General features: G+C 39.5%; 2 protein-coding genes and 1 pseudogene across 3 annotated transcripts in view; 1 reads left to right on the forward strand and 2 right to left on the reverse strand.

Annotated features, from left to right (window-relative positions):
* The window catches only part of Mid1 (midline 1), a 351,166-nt gene that overhangs the window by 257,515 nt on the left and 76,396 nt on the right, over positions 1-17,255 (reverse strand). The gene's annotated exons all lie outside the window — the stretch shown is intronic.
* On the forward strand, positions 7,885-8,914 carry LOC127184877 (F-actin-capping protein subunit alpha-1-like). Its single transcript, XM_051141313.1, has one exon. It carries the CDS (start codon positions 7,885-7,887, stop codon positions 8,743-8,745), a length of 861 nt encoding a protein of 286 aa, XP_050997270.1. The 3' UTR covers positions 8,746-8,914.
* LOC127185192 (coiled-coil domain-containing protein 86-like) lies at positions 12,000-14,487 on the reverse strand (annotated as a pseudogene).

Consider the following 17,255-nt stretch of genomic DNA (forward strand, 5'->3'; position numbering starts at 1 on the left):
AAATGCATGAAAAATGAAATAACACAGTGCCAGATATACAATAAGTAGAAAATAATCATAAGAAAATTTAGAAAATGATTCAACTGAGCCTAATGGGACGTGCAGGAACACAAGAAGATCTGACCTCAGGTCACCAGGCCAATCCAGAGAAAGTTCCCAGGTCCACACAGGCAGGGGCTCCGGCTCCAAGAACTAGCTGCATGCCTGCAGGGGCACACAGCTTCTGAGCTCTGGGTCTCAGAGGGAGCTGTGGGCCACAAAATACCAGCATTTGGGTCCTCTAGGCCACAGGAGACCCCGCAGTCTGGAACAATTTCACAATATACCAAAATATGTGAGGTGCAGTTTGATTCCTGAAAACTTATTTATTAAGAAACTGATAAATTCTTAGCAATACTTATCATAGAAGAAGAGAGAAGCTTACTGCCTATATTCTCCTTGGCTGGTGCCTTAGTTTGAGGAGGACCCCAGGATCCAGATCTGCCTGTCATAAAGTTCTTCTTGTAGGTTTCCAGGACCCTGTGGGTCCTACTATTTCCCCTTTCTTCCATACTACTCTTGCCTAAAGTCTCAATCGGATGTCCTTTCCTCTGACCTACTTTCTTGGTAAGTAAAGATTTTCATGGTACGTATCCCTTGGACTAGTGTTTTGGTATAAGTGAGTATATACCGTTTGTCTCTTTTTGCTTCTCAGTGAACTCACTCATTATGATAATTTCTAGATCAATCCATTTGTCCTCAAATTTCGGGAATTCCTCGTTTTTAATAGCTGAGTAGTATTCCATCGTGTAAATATACCACAGTTTCTTAGTCCATTCTTCTACTGAGGGACACTTAGGCTGTTTCCATGTTCTGGCTATTATGTATAAAGCAGCTATGAACATGGTTGAGCATATGTCCCTGTTATGTGGTAGGGCATTTTCTGGGTATATTCCAAGGAGTGGGATGGCTGGGTCTTGAGGAAGCCCTATTACCATTTTTCTGAGAAAGCACCAGATAGCTTTCCAAAGACCAAGACCTAGCCGATGAACAGGATATTCTCCACCATTGAGTGGAGAGTGAGATCTGACTCTCACATGAACTCTGGTGCCCCTTTTCTGACCATGTCCCCTGGATGGGGAGACCTGGTGGCACTCAGAGGAAGGATAGCAAGTTACCAAGAAGAGATTTGATATTCTAAGAGCATATATAGGGGGAGGAGGTCTCCTTCAGTCACAGACATAGGGGAGGGGAGAAGGAGAGAAATGGGAGGGAGGGAAGAATGTGAGGAAACAGGGGAAGGGCTAACAATCGAGATGTAATATGAATAAATTAATAAAAAAAGAGAGAAAATCCAAATCAGTTTTTACCATAAATAAAAAATATTTTGCAAAACACTATGAGCTTCAATAAAATAATAAAGTTACAATTTAGTGGTAATAATATCAGCAACATAGTTGGCAAAGATAAATTTGTGAAACACTAGTGTTTAGAAACAGATGCAAGAGAAAATAGAACAATCTACTACTTTTAAATCTATTAAAGAGGTCGCAATGAAATGAAAATTCTTTCCCTAAAAATGTTGAGGCTGTGAATTTGGAAGAGAGCAAGAAAGGGTATATGGGATGATTTAAAGGGAGAAAAAGGAAGAAGGAAATGGTGTAATTATAATCTCAAAAAATAACAGAAATAATAAAAAAGAAAAGAATTCCAGACAGTTTCACTACTGATGTAAGGAAATAGTAGCCATTTTGCATATACTCTTTCTGAAAACCCAGGACGAAGAACTGTTTCCCCAACTCATAATGATGAAGACAACACAAAGCTGACAAAATCTGGTAAATCAAATAGAGGGTAAAAAAGAAAATCGTGATTGACATCACTTATGAGAATAGACATGAAGGTCTTTAAGTGCTAATAAATTGAGTCAAGCAGTATGTAAAAAGCCCAACAACAACATAATCAGAGATGTAAGCTTAGTTTTAGCATGCAAAACCATTCAGCCAATCAGTACAATTTGCAAAATTTACAAAAGAAAGAAAACCAGATGATTATTCCACCAAACACAGAAACGTAATCTTATAAATTTTCACATTCACTCAATGACATATAGCTCTAGGTAAACCAAGAATGAAGGCACAGGCACATTTCTTAAAATGGTAAGGAACATCTAAAGTAATCTTCAAGGCCTGGGAAGAAGGCTCAGTGGTTAAGAATACTTGCTAGCTTTGCAGAAGGCCAGGGTTCAGTTTCCAGCACCCACATAGTGGCTTACAACTATCTGTTACTATACCTATATATCTGACACAAGACATGGATCTAGAGTATACGAAAGCATTCCCATACTTAAGCAATATGAAGGCAATCAACCAAGCAAAAATGAGCCAAACAAGTAAACAGAAACTTCACTGCCAAAGTTATATGAGTTACCAACAAGTGCAGGGAAATATTTCTTAGCATCATTAGCCATCAGGGAAATAAATGAAAGTAATAACAAATATCACTTCATAGTGGAATAGCAAGATGTGTAGTAATAAGAATGATTTTACCCATTGCCATTAGAAAAACTATTTTGTAGCTTCTAGAATATTTAAATAAGTATACACTGTGACCACAATTTCTACTCCAAGCTATTTACCTAAGGTAAGTATCCTCATAGAAACCTGTACATATTTTGTTCACAATACCTACAAGTAGCATATAAGCCAAATGTTTAATATACAGTGGCTAGAAAACTCAGGAGAAGGGCATGGAGGAACTTTTCTGGAAATAGTAATGTCCTAGTGGTTGGGGCACTGGTTACATGGGCATATACAATCATTAAATCTTATTAAACTGTGCACTTAGGGTCTGTGAATTTCACGTGGGGTCAGCTTTACCTCAATCAACAAGATTTGGCAGTTCCTAGACCTGTTGTTCTGATATCAGGAGTGAGGGTGGCTGCTTCTCTATCACAGCTCTTGGAGATTTGTCTGTCACTACCTGATTATTTGTAATCCAGCACAGAAAGTTCAGATATCAATTGTTAACTAAAGCAATGTTTCTTGCATTTTACACTATAAAAACTATCAGGCATAAAGGGGATTTTTGAAACACACACGCACACTGACAAACACATTCTCTCTCTCTCTCTCTCTCTCTCTCTCTCTCTCTCTCTCTCTCTCTCTCTCTCTCTCTCTCACACACACACACACACACACACACACACATACACACACCACACTTGTACAACAAATTTTTGGTCTTTAATTGTTATTTTGGCTTACATTGCATTAGACACATTTTTCTATATTAAAATAAAACCTAGTATAGTGCTCTATGAAGATGTTTAGGAAAATTTTGTTGAATTTTATGCATGTTGGAGTTCTATTTAAAATTCTTATTCTTGGGCTGTAGAAATGGCTCAGCGGGTAAGAGCACTGGCTTTACTTCCAGAGGTCCTGAGTTCAATTCCCAGCAACCACATGGTGGCTTACAACCATTTGTAATGACATCTGCTGCCCTCTTCTGGCCTGCAGGCACACATGCAGGCAGAGCACTGTATTCATATGTAATAAATAAATAAATCTTTTAAAAAATAAAAATAAAATTCTTATTCTTGAAATTCAAAAATATTATACCTTTGAAGACAAAGAATTCCTGAAAATGATTTAATATTCTTATCTGTGATTTTTCAGTAGCAAGGTTAGTATATTAATTTCTAATATCTGTCTCATTTCTAACCCTGTATAAATACTGCAAATTAAAGTGAGTTTTCAAAGAGTGATATATTTAATCTCAAATTATTGTCTAATTCTGGTTCCATTATGACATTGCTTTTGAAGTCAGAAGGTGTATTTCGAGCTTTTTGGGTTAGAAACATTATTGGTAAAGTCAGAAAGTGTTTAGAGAGGAGCTACTCAGCTATTATATCTCCAAATATATTTACCTTTTAATTTTTAACTAGCAGAACTACAGCTATGAGGTAGCAATGAAATAATTTTATGGTTGGGAGTCCCCACAACATGAGGAACTGTAGTAAAGGGCCACATCATTAAGAAGCTTGAGAACGACTATTCTAGAGGATATGTGTCTATGTACACAATTGCAAATTTAGCAAGTAGAAGCTACTTCTACTCAGGGGAGCTTCTTTGAAAAGCACTACTCTAGAATTCCTCAATTTCAGGGTTTTTCCCCAAGAGCCAAGAAAACTTTTGCCAATGATTTACATAAACCTTAGTTTGTAGTAGTTGCTCTTGTCCAAAATTGCAACTTGCTCTTTCCATCAGGAAGAGCAAGACACATGGCAGTTACCATAGGTTACAGTTTGATAAGCAAGGAGGCATATTGTTTTCAAGGTTACCAGGATGTCTTTGGCCCTAATGCACATGGAAGACAGTGGAAGGAACATGCTGACATGTGGAGTTAGTTTGTTTATGAAAGAACATATACAATTCTCCATCCTAGTGTTGTCCCCTCACCCCAGACTTCTTTTCCTTGACAGGAACTAAAAGACTCTTTGAGTTGGGAGTTGCATGCTATTTCTTTTTTCAGTTATTTGTGACAGACTTTGATGTCTTTTTGAATGATACTGCTTACACTTAAACCAAGAGACGCCATTGTACATGTATATAAAATCAGAAACTTTCAAATTGCTTAGTCATTCTTCCTAAGTGTAGTTCATGATAACATCCTCTGCTGGATAGTTTTGTGTTAACTTTACTCAAGTTAATGCCATCTGAGAGGAAGGAATCTCAGTTAAGGAAACGATGCCATAAGATTGGTTCATAAGCAAGACTGTAAGGCATTTTTTAAATTAGTGATTGATGGGAGCAGAGCCAGAGCAATGTGGATGGGTCAACCCTGGTCTGGTGGAGCTGGGTTATATAAGAAATAGACCATAATGAGCAAGACAGTAAGCAGCAGACCTCCATGGTCTCTGAGTCAGTTCCTGCCTCCAGTTCTGGACCTGTTTGAGTTCCTGTCCTGATTTCCTTCAATGGTGAATTACAATGTGGAAGTATAAATCAAATGAACCCTACCACACCAAGGTGCTTTGGTCAAAATGTTTCATCATAGCAATAGTAACTCTAACTAAAAAAGCATCCCAAATTTTCTCTTTAAATAATCAGGTCTTCGAATAGCACTGGAGAGCAGCAATTCTCAACTTGTGGGTTGTAATCTCTTTGGCAAACATTTATCTCCAAATGTATTTACCTTATGAGTCATAATAGTTGCAAAAATAGTTATGAAATAACAATGAAGATAATTTTATGGTTGGGGGCCACCACAACATGAGGAACTGTATTAAAGGGTCAAATCATTAGCAAGGTTGAGAGCCCGTGCTTTAGAGGATTTGTGCCTATGCACAAAACAGCAAGTCATATTGAGAAAGCATTTATGTATATTAAAAAATTTTTGATGAAGTACATTCATAGTTATTGTATTTACACCGTGTGTATAACATCACACAAGTAAGCACGCACACCCTCACTTCAAAGTACTTCTATATTCCCTCTCTAGACTTGGAACACAAGGAGTATTAGAATATTATTTTTCATTTTGTAACAAAGAAGTTGAAAAATGCTAATGGAAAATATTTTGATCCCTTTGAAACTATACTTAGGAACAAACACAGTCTCCCCTTATAAGAGTTATTTGTCAGGCTTTCTTACAATTCTTGTAAAACTCATTTTTTCAGAACCCAGAAAATTCATCAAACATATATAGCAGGGTCCTGTACACAAGATAATATTGATATTCAAGGGATGTACTGAAATGCTTGATTTAATCCCTAATTCTCTTGTCCTCAGGATGGATTTTGGTGTCTAATTAAGCAGTTTTGATGAGTAGATGTGAGGCAGTACAAGGCTGAAAATGTCACTGTAGCCAATGGCAGAGCTAGGAAGGGTAAATATCGCCAGAAGTTATCTGCCACTATTTCAATAGATGCCTCTAAGAAGCTACTCAGAGTAGCTTCCAATAAAAATATATGGGGCAGACAGCTAGAGGAGAAGAAAAGATAAACATGGGATGGTGCTGGAGAAAGGTGTCACAAAAGAAAAAGAAGAAAATGGTAGGAAGAAATGAAGAACAGGGGAAGAACAGAGTGGACATCATGGGGTCAGATAGAGAGAGGAAAGTCAGGGTTTGGGAAAAGAACAAAAGGAGACAAAGGGAGAAATATAGGATGACAGATTTAGAGAGAGACCAAGATAGGTAGAAATAAAATAATGAGAGAGACAGAAATACGGACATTGTTAAAGAAGGGAAAAGTCCTGGGGAGGAGGAGGAGGCGTGGGCAGCTCACAACTTTAATCTTGATACTAGGGAAGCAGAGGCAGGCAGAGCTCTATAAGTTTAAGGACAGCTTGGTCTACATAGCAAGTTCCAGGCCAGCCAGAGCTACAAAGTGAGACCCTGTTGTAAAATAAAGGGTGGTGGTGGTGTAGAAAATAGGAAAGGCACAGAAAAGCTGAGACAAAGTGAGGAAAAGGATAGATAAGGTGAGAGGAAGGGAGGTTGTTTATAGTCCTGTTGACCATGGTGCAGCTAGGTACAAGGATTGGTACTGGCTCAGGATCCACAAGACCAAGTTCTCAGCATAAAGGAGACTTATTTGCCACAGAGGGACAAAGGTCAGAGAATAAGAGACAAAGACAGGAGATAGAGGGAGAGGGAGAAGGGGAAGGGAACAGGGAGGGGAAGGGGTATTTGCCCAGGGTAGGGGACAGAGGACTGCCTCTGGATAGAGAGGAGGCAGACGTGGCCCCTAGGAAATGGTGTTTTGTAAAGGTAAATGAGAAAACCCTGTGTTAGGAGGATATGTTTAATTTTAATTGAGTATGTTAAGTAGGTGAGCCAAAGGGGGATTTTGCTTGATGGACTTCAATACTTTTGATAGCTGGACCTTGGTAGTCAGTCTCAAGAGGGGGAAGTAGCCAAATAAGAGAGTGGACCTTGGTGACTATCTTGAAGAATGTAATCTAAAGGTTTTCAGCAAGGCAGAGAGAGTAAGGGACAAGGGCAAGGTGCCCCACAGCCATATTGGCCATGCTGGAGCTAGAGTCTCTCCAATAGGCCAGTGCTGAACAGCGTCATTGTGATGTCAGAGCTAGGCAATAATGGGGGGTGGAGCGGGAGAGGCCTCTTGAAAGCATCTCTGGAACTGCCAGTAGTGAGATACCACCACTCGCAGAAGGCAGCAGAGCCGGGAAACTTGGCTGTCACATCTCTTATAATCAGGTAGGTGTCCCGCTCTAACCACCAAGTAGGTGTCCTGCCCTAACCATCAAGTAGGTGTCCTGCTCTAACCACCAAGTAGGTGTCCTGCCCTAACCATTAGGTAGATGGCCTGTTCATCATCAGGTGGGTGTCCTGCTCATCATCAGGTAGGTGCCCTGCTCTAACCATCAGGTAGGTGTCCTGATATTAGTGAGTAGTAGTGGCTTCTTGTTTGTTTTGATGAACTGTAAAAGGCATTATCTTTTCCCATTCTCTTAGGGCTTGGGTTGCCAAAGAAGGAACATCACAGTAAAACCACCGAGACTGTGTGTTGGAAGAAGCTGTAATCCTAAAGCCAAACCACTGGAGGTAAGGAGTTCTTTCTGCTGGTCTCAAATCGGGGGAGGGCTTTTCTTTTCACAGCTAGATCCTCGATAAGAAGAGGGAGGCCCTGCCCAGGGATCGGCAAGACCGAGACGAGAAAAGCAAAGCACAAGCTTCCGTGATACTTTTCTCTAGTCTTTGTGAGTATCTTCGCCGGAATGATTAGGCTTAGCAAACACACATACAGGTGGTGCCCAGTGTGATTTGAATTTCAGACAAACCATAGAAAGAGAAATACTTTCCAATGTTTTCTAACCTAGGCCGAGAAGAAGAAGAAGAAGAAGAAACGCAGGACTTTGAAAAAGGAGCTAAGACAAAATGGACAACAACCAGGACCGGACATCGGAAGAGAGGAAGGTACGCGTAGCTTCAAAATTTATCACCCAAGCACCCCCAGGGGAGTTTAAAGAAGTCCTCAGAGATATAAGGCTGCTCCTTAATAATGACAACCTCCTCCGGCAAAGGATAGGACAGGCGGTGGTTCACTATAACATGCTTCAGTTTACACCCGTGAAGATAGAAGGATATGAAGACTATGTTTTAGTTACGAAGCATGGTTATCTAGGTAACAACAGATATTTTGATCCAAGAAACAGAATTTCCTTTACGTTTAATCACATCCGAAAAGAAGCAAGTGACCCAAGACTAATGCTTGTAGATGGAGATTTAAAGTTTTGGCGAGATTCCTGTGACAGGGCTTTAAGAGCATATGTGAAACAGTATTATCCAACCGGCTATAGTACCGTTTATGCTAAAACTATAAACGGGCAAAAAACCATTATTGCGTGTATTGAGAGCCACCAGTTTCAGCCCCAAAACTTCTGGAATGGATGTTGGAGATCAGAGTGGAAGTTAACCATCACACCACCTAGAGGCCAGGTAGTTGGAACGCTGAAGACCCACGTTCATTACTTTGAAAACGGCAACATTCAGCTGGTTAGCCAGAAGGATATACAAGAATCATTAAGAGTTTTCGGGAAAGATCAAGCGGCCAAGGAATTTGTTAAGATCATTGAGTACGAGGAAAGTGCTTTTCAGGCAGCTCTTAATGAAAACTATCAAAAAATGGCACAAACAACATTCAAAACCTTGCGCCGCCAGCTTCCAATTACCTGCAGTAAAATCGACTGGAACAAGTTACCTACCTACAAGATCGGCAAAGAGCTTAAACGTCTTTAAAGGCCGACTGTAGGAGTCTCCAATATGTGGGGGCGGGGAACACCCAACAGGGTGTGCTTATATAATAAATACATGATAAACACGAGTGATATCTTGTTAGATAATTTAAGATCTAGTTTCATGGAATACTGCTGAATCTATAGCACTGTTTTGATTCTTTTGTGTGTTCTCTGCCTTATAGTTTTTTGATGTTTATATATATTCCTGTGAATCTTTTAAAAAGGAAATTGTTACATTTGATGCCTACGAGATCTACCCTGAAGTCACTTTACTATTTAGAAAATTTCCAAGACAGGGAGTTCAGTTACTGGTTTTTACAGATATGTTCATTCCTTTTGACCCCTATGTCGTGAGGCACTTCTGGTACTTCCGTAGCTTTTAATGATTTACCGGCTGCTAAAGAGGTTACACTACAAACTGTAGCTAGGTAGACTAAACACTCCTCCTCCTCTCTCCTGCTTTGATCATCTATAATATCTCAAAAGTATAGTTTTCAGACATTTGGATTGGGGTTTTTTGAATCTACGTTGGGAGACAAAGGGAGTTTCCTGGAAATTCCATGGCAGCAGCTTCTCTAGGGACTTATTTTAAATACTAAGACATGAACCACAGCCCCTTCACATGAACATTTGCTTATTTTCATTCCCTAGTGTCTTCTCCTATCTAGTTTCATTGTAGCTACAGACATTGATACTTTCAGAAGTGTTTCATCCATTTATGTTTCTGTTTAATATTCAAGAACTGCTGACTTACTGTGGGTGTAGTAGCGTATAAAACTCAAATAATACAGACATTGAAGAACTAATAGGTATCTGTGCTTTAATGCTCTCTGGAAGGATTGTTCTATAAGCAGATGCATCAAACATCTATACTACTTACAAAACTGGAATAAACCAAAGTATAAAGGAGAACCCCCAGGGAGCATCTTTCTATTGTAACTTGGTATTTCAGAGAATGCTAGTGCTTTCTTCTAAACAGGATGTAAAACCAATTCCAAATTATTCTTCCTCTATTACTCTGCCCACCAAGAACTCACATGCAACTGATACAGTAACCTTTCCAGGTATGCTGCACGTACGTGCATGATAACAATTGGTAATGGAAAAGTCATTTACATTACTCATATTTCTATTAGGCCTTTGGGTTTTCTTTTCTTCTTTCTTTCTTTCCTCCTCCTCCTCCTCCTCTTCTTTCTTCTTTCTCTTCTTCTTTTTTGCCTTAAACAGTGTTTTCCTACCTCTCCCCAAATACAAGTCAAAACAGAAGGACATTTTTATTCAGCTTTGTTTCGGACCAGTAATCCAGTCAAGCAGGAATTTGTTTGCAAATAAAACCTGTGTGAGCATGTTTGTTTATTTCAAATAAAATGATTTTTTAAAATTGCCATTACACTATCCCTCCGCGCCTCTCACTATCTTTTGTATTTGGGTAGCTCAATAGAAATACACACAATTGTAGTTCTCCACAATTGATGGCTTCTAGCTGGGGTACATGTTGGGAAGGAAATGGTTTTAAGGAGGTGGCCACCAGGAGTCCAACCATGCTCCAGTGAGTATACAGGTAATACAAATTGGACTTCCTTCTCCTCCTCCTTTTTGTCTTCATCATCTTTGTCTCTTCCACCTTTCTCTTCATCTTTCTCCTTTCTTCCTCTTTCTCTTCCTTTCTTCCTTCCTCTTCCCCCTTTTTTCTTCCTCTTTTTTTCATTCATTTTCTTCTTCATCCTCTTTTCCCTCATCTTCCTTCTCATTTTCCTCTTCCTCCTTTTTCTTCCTCTTAGGACCCCTCCTCCCTTATTGCTCCTTTTTTCCTTCTTCACTTCCTCTTCCTCTCCTCTTCTTCCTCCATTGCTTCCCCCTCCTCTTTTTTCTTTTTCTTTTTGTATTTTAATTGTTTATTATGAGAATCAAACCCCAATGGGGCAGGGACTTTTATTTTTCTGGGAGCCCAGACCTGTACTGGTGAACAGACATCAATAAACACTTCTGTGGTAGATCATATAGGCACAGTGAAAAGCCCCAAGACTTCTACAGTCCAGTGTGGGAAAGAGGTGCTGGAGAGAAATCCAGTTCACCAAAACTCTCCCCTTTAATTATTCAGTGCCAAGTTAGGGAAGGGCTGGCTTCAGTTGGTTGAGGGGACAGAATCAGCAGAATGCACAAGTGGACAGGCAACATTGGGGAAATAGAGGAGCTGATATTGGACAGCAGGCCACCAGGTGTGGGCTAGACTCAGCACCCCAAGACAGGTAACTGGGGAGAAAGAATTCACAATTCAAGATCTTTTTTGTTTTTCAAGACAGGGTTTCTCCATGTAGCCTGGAATGTCCTGGAACTTGGTCTGTAGCCCAGGCTGGCCTCAAACTCAATGAGATTTGCCTGTCCCTGTATCCTGAGCTCTGGGACATGTCCCATGAAAGTCTTCACTTACAAGGAGATTGGGATAGATGTGAGGATATCCTACTGGGACTCTAGATAAGAGAAATATAGGAGAATGGGGAAATAGAAGGATCCAGAGGGTCCTAGAAACCTACAAGAAGAACATCGTGACAGGTGGATCGTGGCCCAGGGGGGTCTGTTCAAACTATTGCACTAACCAAGGGCAAGACAAGTACTAAACGTCGAACCCCTACTCTGATTTAACCAATGGACAGGACATTCTCCACAGCTATGTGGAGAGCTGGGACTGACTCTGACATGAACTCTAGTACCCCATATTTGACCACTTCCCCTTGGTGGGGGAGCCTGGTGGCACTCAAAGAAAGAATAAGCAGCTTACCAAGATGACACTTGATAGCCTATGACCATACAGTGGGGGAGAAGATACCCCTTGATCATAGACCTAGGGGAGGGGAATAGAGTGGAAGAGGGAGGGAGGGAGGAATGGGAGGATCCAAGTGATGGGATAACAATTGAGATATAATCTGAATAAATTAATAAAAAAATATAAAAAACCCAAAATCTTAAGGCACTTTAGAAAAGATGGGGAACAAGATGGGAACAATTAAATCTCCTGAGTCCCACTGAGGTCCTGGGTTCCCTCTGGGCTGGGGTTTCAGATTTGGTGTGCTGGCCCCAGGAGAGGTTTGTGACAGTGGCCTGAGGGGTGCCTTGTTTGCTGTAGATCTTGTCTTGAAGAGGCCTCCCAGGCTGTCCTGAGCTCAGACCTTAGTTACAGGTCTCTTGAAGGCGGCCGCTTCTAGAGCAAGGCCAGGGTATGTCTCTTCTCAAAGGAGAGTAGCTGATGCTTCACCTTCATAAGCTTTTCGGGGGATGGGGTGGGGGGGATAGCGGTTTCAGATCACACCCTGACAATCTCAGCCTTGAGTTCATTCTCAGGTTCTCAGACCAGTGCTCTCCCTTCTCTTGCTGGTCCCTCTGTTTACCCTCCTCCAGGTGCCAAGGCATGTTCCTCTTCAGTTGCTCCTCCATCTTCTGCTGCCAGGAGATACCCAGGGGCTTGTTCTGAACCATCTAGGAGAAATTCTTTGAGTGGTCTTTCTGGATTTGGTCTTCCCCTTCAGGATTACAGGAAGCTCCTCCTTCTCCAATTTCTTGGGCGCCTGGGGAGAAGATATAACTCACTTCTTTTTGTCAAGGCCTCCTGGCACCATCTTGCCAGCCTGAGGTAGCTTGCTTGGCTCCTGCTAGAGCTCTGGGGAGCTCTGGGATGTCCCTGGGATGTCAGCTCCTGTGCTTGCTGAGAGGGCTCGGGACCCAGTGCTTGCTGGCCCGGGAAAGGCTCTGGGGATCCTGGGTCTGGTTGCAGCTGATGCTGAGGGGATCCTGGGACCAGCTCCTCCAGTACTCCCTGTGTGGTAGGGAATTTGGATAACTCCTCTAGTTGGGGAGATTCTGAAGTGGACTCAGTCTGTCCTGCGGGTGAGTGACTCCAGGCCCAGATCTTGATGAGGGTTGAGGGACTCAGCGTCAGGTTCTGATTGCCTTTGGGGAGACCCAAAATCTGTAACCTATCTCAGACAAGGTGATTTGGAGCTTGTCTCTGGCAGAGATCAGGGAAATGCAAAGCCCAGTGGCTACACTCTCCAGAGGCTTGGGCTCACTTGTTTTTTCTGGGTTCGACTCGAAATATACAAGGGCCTATTTTGCCTGAGAAACTGGGGACTCAGGAAGGGTCTCTAAGGACACAAGTTTTAAACCATCTAGCTGCCGGCTGCTCCTCAGCAGCATATCCATGGCTCACATGTAGCCCTTCTCTTTTCTTCTTCTGTTCTCTTTTTCTTCTTTCCTCATCCTCCTTGTCCTTGGGGAGGCCCCAAAAGTGGGAGTGGCCAAACTTAGGAAGACTGGGAAGGAAGGGTGCTTGGGATTCATCATGAAAATTCCCAAATAATCAATAAAAATATTATGAAAAAAGAAATATACCCTTTTTCCTAAAAAATAAAAGAAAAAATGGAAGTAAAAATGAGAAGAGGTGCGGAGCTTTTAGACGAGATAAAGATGAATAAACTCTTCAGGACCTAAAAATATTAAAAATTGACGAGTTGTGTAACTGAACTAGCAATTAAATAAGATATTTTTTTAAGCTCTAGTTTTAGGTCTACTTTTCACTCTTAAGTTGTTATTCTAATGCATTTTCATTACTTCCACCATATCCATCCCTTTTCCATCCATTGATTAATGAAACAAAAATTCGTCTTTATAGCATAACAGCTTCTTCTTAAATGGTCTTTCTAAGGAGGAAAGCAATGCATTCACTTCTTCAAACGGAATAAAACACACTATGTGCAGAGAACGGGATCCTTTGGTTAGACAAAGTGCTGAGTAAGATTATATGGGGTATAAATAAAACTGGAGAGTAGTAGTTGAGACAGAATTGTAAAGTTAGGTATACTGCCCCTTGCTGTGTGAATAGCATTGATCTCTTGTTTTTAAAATTTTCACAAAGAGCTATATTACTGATTTCCTGGAGGAGTGGTGAGAACAATGGGCCACTAAGATGTCATAAAATCTGAAAATGAAATTCCCTGCTTATTTTTTAGCAGCCTTCCCTCACATGCAATGAAATGGTCTCTCATAGATTGTCATTTTTGAAACATTTTACATATTCCCCTAGAAGAAATTAGAATAAGAAATTTGTGAGTGAAAAATAAATGATCAAGCTAAAAATTTTATCAGGGTACTAGTTGAACTTTGGAATGAGTCAATCATCCCTTGAAGTGGTGCCAGTGGGTTGGGTAGAATGTGGAGGCTACCAATAGAAGAATAAAGTCATTTAAATGTGTCAACAAGGTAGTTGAAATGTAAAATAAAGAACATTAGGAAAAATAACTTGGTCAAGGAGATTCTGACACTTAAAAAATAGAATATCAAAATTGAAGGGACATTGTATAACATAAAATGTGATGCTCATGCTCTTCATCTACCTCTTTTTTCCAAGCATAGAACCACAACTCTTTACAACTTGGGAAAGAACTGGCCACAGACTAGGCCTTAGACTAGGCTGCATCTGTTTTGAATACTTTCAATACTGTACCTCTGGGCATTGACCTCCTGTCAGAGAGGGCTCTGAATTGCACCCAAGGAGATGTATATATGTAGAAGATGTTTATATAAATGCTTACATAATAGATACTTTTGGTATATGAGTTAAAAATATTTGAGAACTATGCCAACATTACATCTTCGTTTTTGAGAGCTGGGATGCAGTACGACATATGAAGTAAAAAGAAAATGGAGAAAATCCAACAGAGACAGCTATTACATTACATTTATGTGACATCGCTGACTTAGGGTTTACTACATGCACACTTGGAATCCTCTCAACATTGCTATGAGGTAGAAATTATTGATGGCATTCTACAAGCAAGGAAACAGTACTCAGTATGCATAGACCCAGGCACGGACTAATATAATACAGGGCTTCCAACTCATCCATGCTTTCCTCACCCTGCTGGAGGGGCTTTCCATAATACTATATGACTGATACAAAATTCATCAATCTTTATGACCTCAAATTGTTCCAGGATAACTTACAGTAGTTAATGAAATGAAAAAAAATATTTGTAGTACAGTGATTAATTATTGACCCATGGAATCAAATCCCTAGTGTCTCATTTACCAGCAGTATTACTTTGGCCAAGATTTTTCCCTTTCACACCCTTGGCTTTCTAATCAGTAAATTGGGATTAAAAATATCTTTCACATGGTTGTTGTGAACATCAACTACATTTAGACATTTAAAGTTCTTAGCACACTCAGTGCCCCATCTACACTTAGGATTTTGAGTATCTTTTTTTCTCTGTTTAGGTTAGAATTCTTCTTCACTGTTGATTTGTGCATCAGCTTTGAAAGGCTGCTTGTGCTTATGCTGAGACAGCCAGGAATCTTGAAAGGACAGGTGACTAGTGGAGCACTAAACCAAAAAAAAAAAAAACTTCTTATAATGTCTAATTGAATAAGTCCATATAATTATCCCCTAACCCTTTTGAGAACCCAGCAAAGCAACCAGAAGACAAATGTGAGATGAACAACCAGGCATATTAGTAAGTGATAAAGCTTGGCTGGCAAGAAATGTGCACACAAGATTTGAAAGTTCACTGTGATCTTGTACCATATCAACATCAAATTTATTCACCTAAATGCTTCCACATTTTTTGAAGTTTAAACAATAACCTTGGATTATGAAGGCTAGGATTTTGTTGATAGGATATTAAAGATAGAGCATTCCTTGCCAATTAAAGTTGGTGAGAAAACACTGACTTTGGAAATAAATTAAGACTACCAATTTCAACACTGACAGGGTCAGAGCAAGGAGGAATTCTGGCTGTGTTTTAAGATTGAAATTGGCCTGCACACTAGGGATCTGTGTGCAGACAGGAAGTGCTGATCAAGACAGTAGCCTTGAGCCCTCTGCTGAACCCTGAAGTAATGTCAGTGATAACAATGTAGTGAGGACATGCTTTCTTTTTCATTTCCTTTTTCAATGCATTCTTTCCCTGGGTTTTAAAAAATCTGTCTTTGAAAACAATCTTTGTTCTCTTTACACTATTGAAAACCTAAAGAACAAAGGTGGTTGTTCCAACTGTTTATTTTCCAAGCTTGTTACAAGAACACTTTAAAATAAAACCAAGCAGAGGTTAATTTTATAGTGAAGGGATGGTGATAATGCACAAAAAGAAGCAACTTGTAAAGTGAGTGGTGGAAAAATCATGTCACCCAAAGAAATGGAACTTAAGATTGAAAGAAATAACAAGCAATATGATGTAATTTAGGAAGTGTGAATGCTTTACCGATTTTGGAGAATTACATTATGAACGAATAAATGAAACACAAGGGTATAACTGAATGACATGTATAGAAGAATAGGTGGCTATTTTTAAGGGACTAAAAGTAACAAGTTAGACTTCTATAAAACTCTTGATGACAAAAAATGTGAGAAAAGAAATTCTAGAAAATGCTTTAAAATAAGAGGACTTTGCTATGAAGGTCTTAATCTTTCAACTCTTCTGTTTTCAGTTCAGTTCTTTTCAGTTTTTCTATAGTGTTACTGTAGGCTCTCTTTCACCTCACATCTCTCTATAATTTGATGACTATATTTCTCCACTTTGAAAAAACTATCTCTTTCAAATTCTTGATCTCTGTTAAGAGCCTGCAGCTCCCGCCTTTAAAGTCATGACAATTGTTATGAAATGACCATGCTTAACGCCCCTCTTCCTAGAATTGCATGTTAATAGAGATCAAAGAGTGGCACTATGACTGTGGTCAGCAAGTATCAAAATAGAGAAAAAGAGCTTGAGAAGAAAAGGACCAAAATAGAATCTTAATAAACACATACTACATTAAAATTTTTCGTTTTCTACATGTTGGCGCTATAAACGGTTAAAAAAAAAACAAAAAACAAAAAACAAAAAACAAAAACCTCTGTGTGTTGGTTTTGGAAAATACAATTTAGCTATTCTAACAACCAATCTAAAAGAATCAATTTTCTCAAACAGAATACAAAAACAAGAAGAGATTTTTATTTTAAAAATATCTTGTGTGTATCTTAAAAATTATTGTCAGTTATAAAAAGAGAAATTGATTGTGGGTTCAACATCCAGAGAGCAAGATGTCTTATGCTCAATTTCTTGATTTTATCAAAGTTACAAATTACTCTCAGTAGAAAATTTGAATTTGTTTTTTTTATCAGTTGAGATTTTCATGTCCCCATTCTAACATGTGTCTCTGTTATACTTCAGATCTCCAGTCATCAAAACAATTGGTTGATTTTGACAGCCCCCATGACTAATGAGTTCACTTAAACCTATTAAATGAATGCAAACTGAGTGTGTTTGGTTTCCAGATAAGTCCATTGGGTACATTCAAACAAATGAGATGGACATGACCTTTCTGGTACTTTCCTGATTATATCCAGAAAAAATGGTTACACAACAGTTTGTTAATGCCAAGTCCAAAATATCCATCCCTAAAATTTTCTGTAAACAATATACTGTCTTTGCATTTTGCTAAATTTTATTACTTAGAATTAAAAGCTTATTAGAATCAAGT

The sequence above is a fragment of the Acomys russatus genome, chromosome X (assembly GCF_903995435.1).
Source record: "Acomys russatus chromosome X, mAcoRus1.1, whole genome shotgun sequence".
NCBI lineage: Eukaryota > Metazoa > Chordata > Mammalia > Rodentia > Muridae > Acomys > Acomys russatus.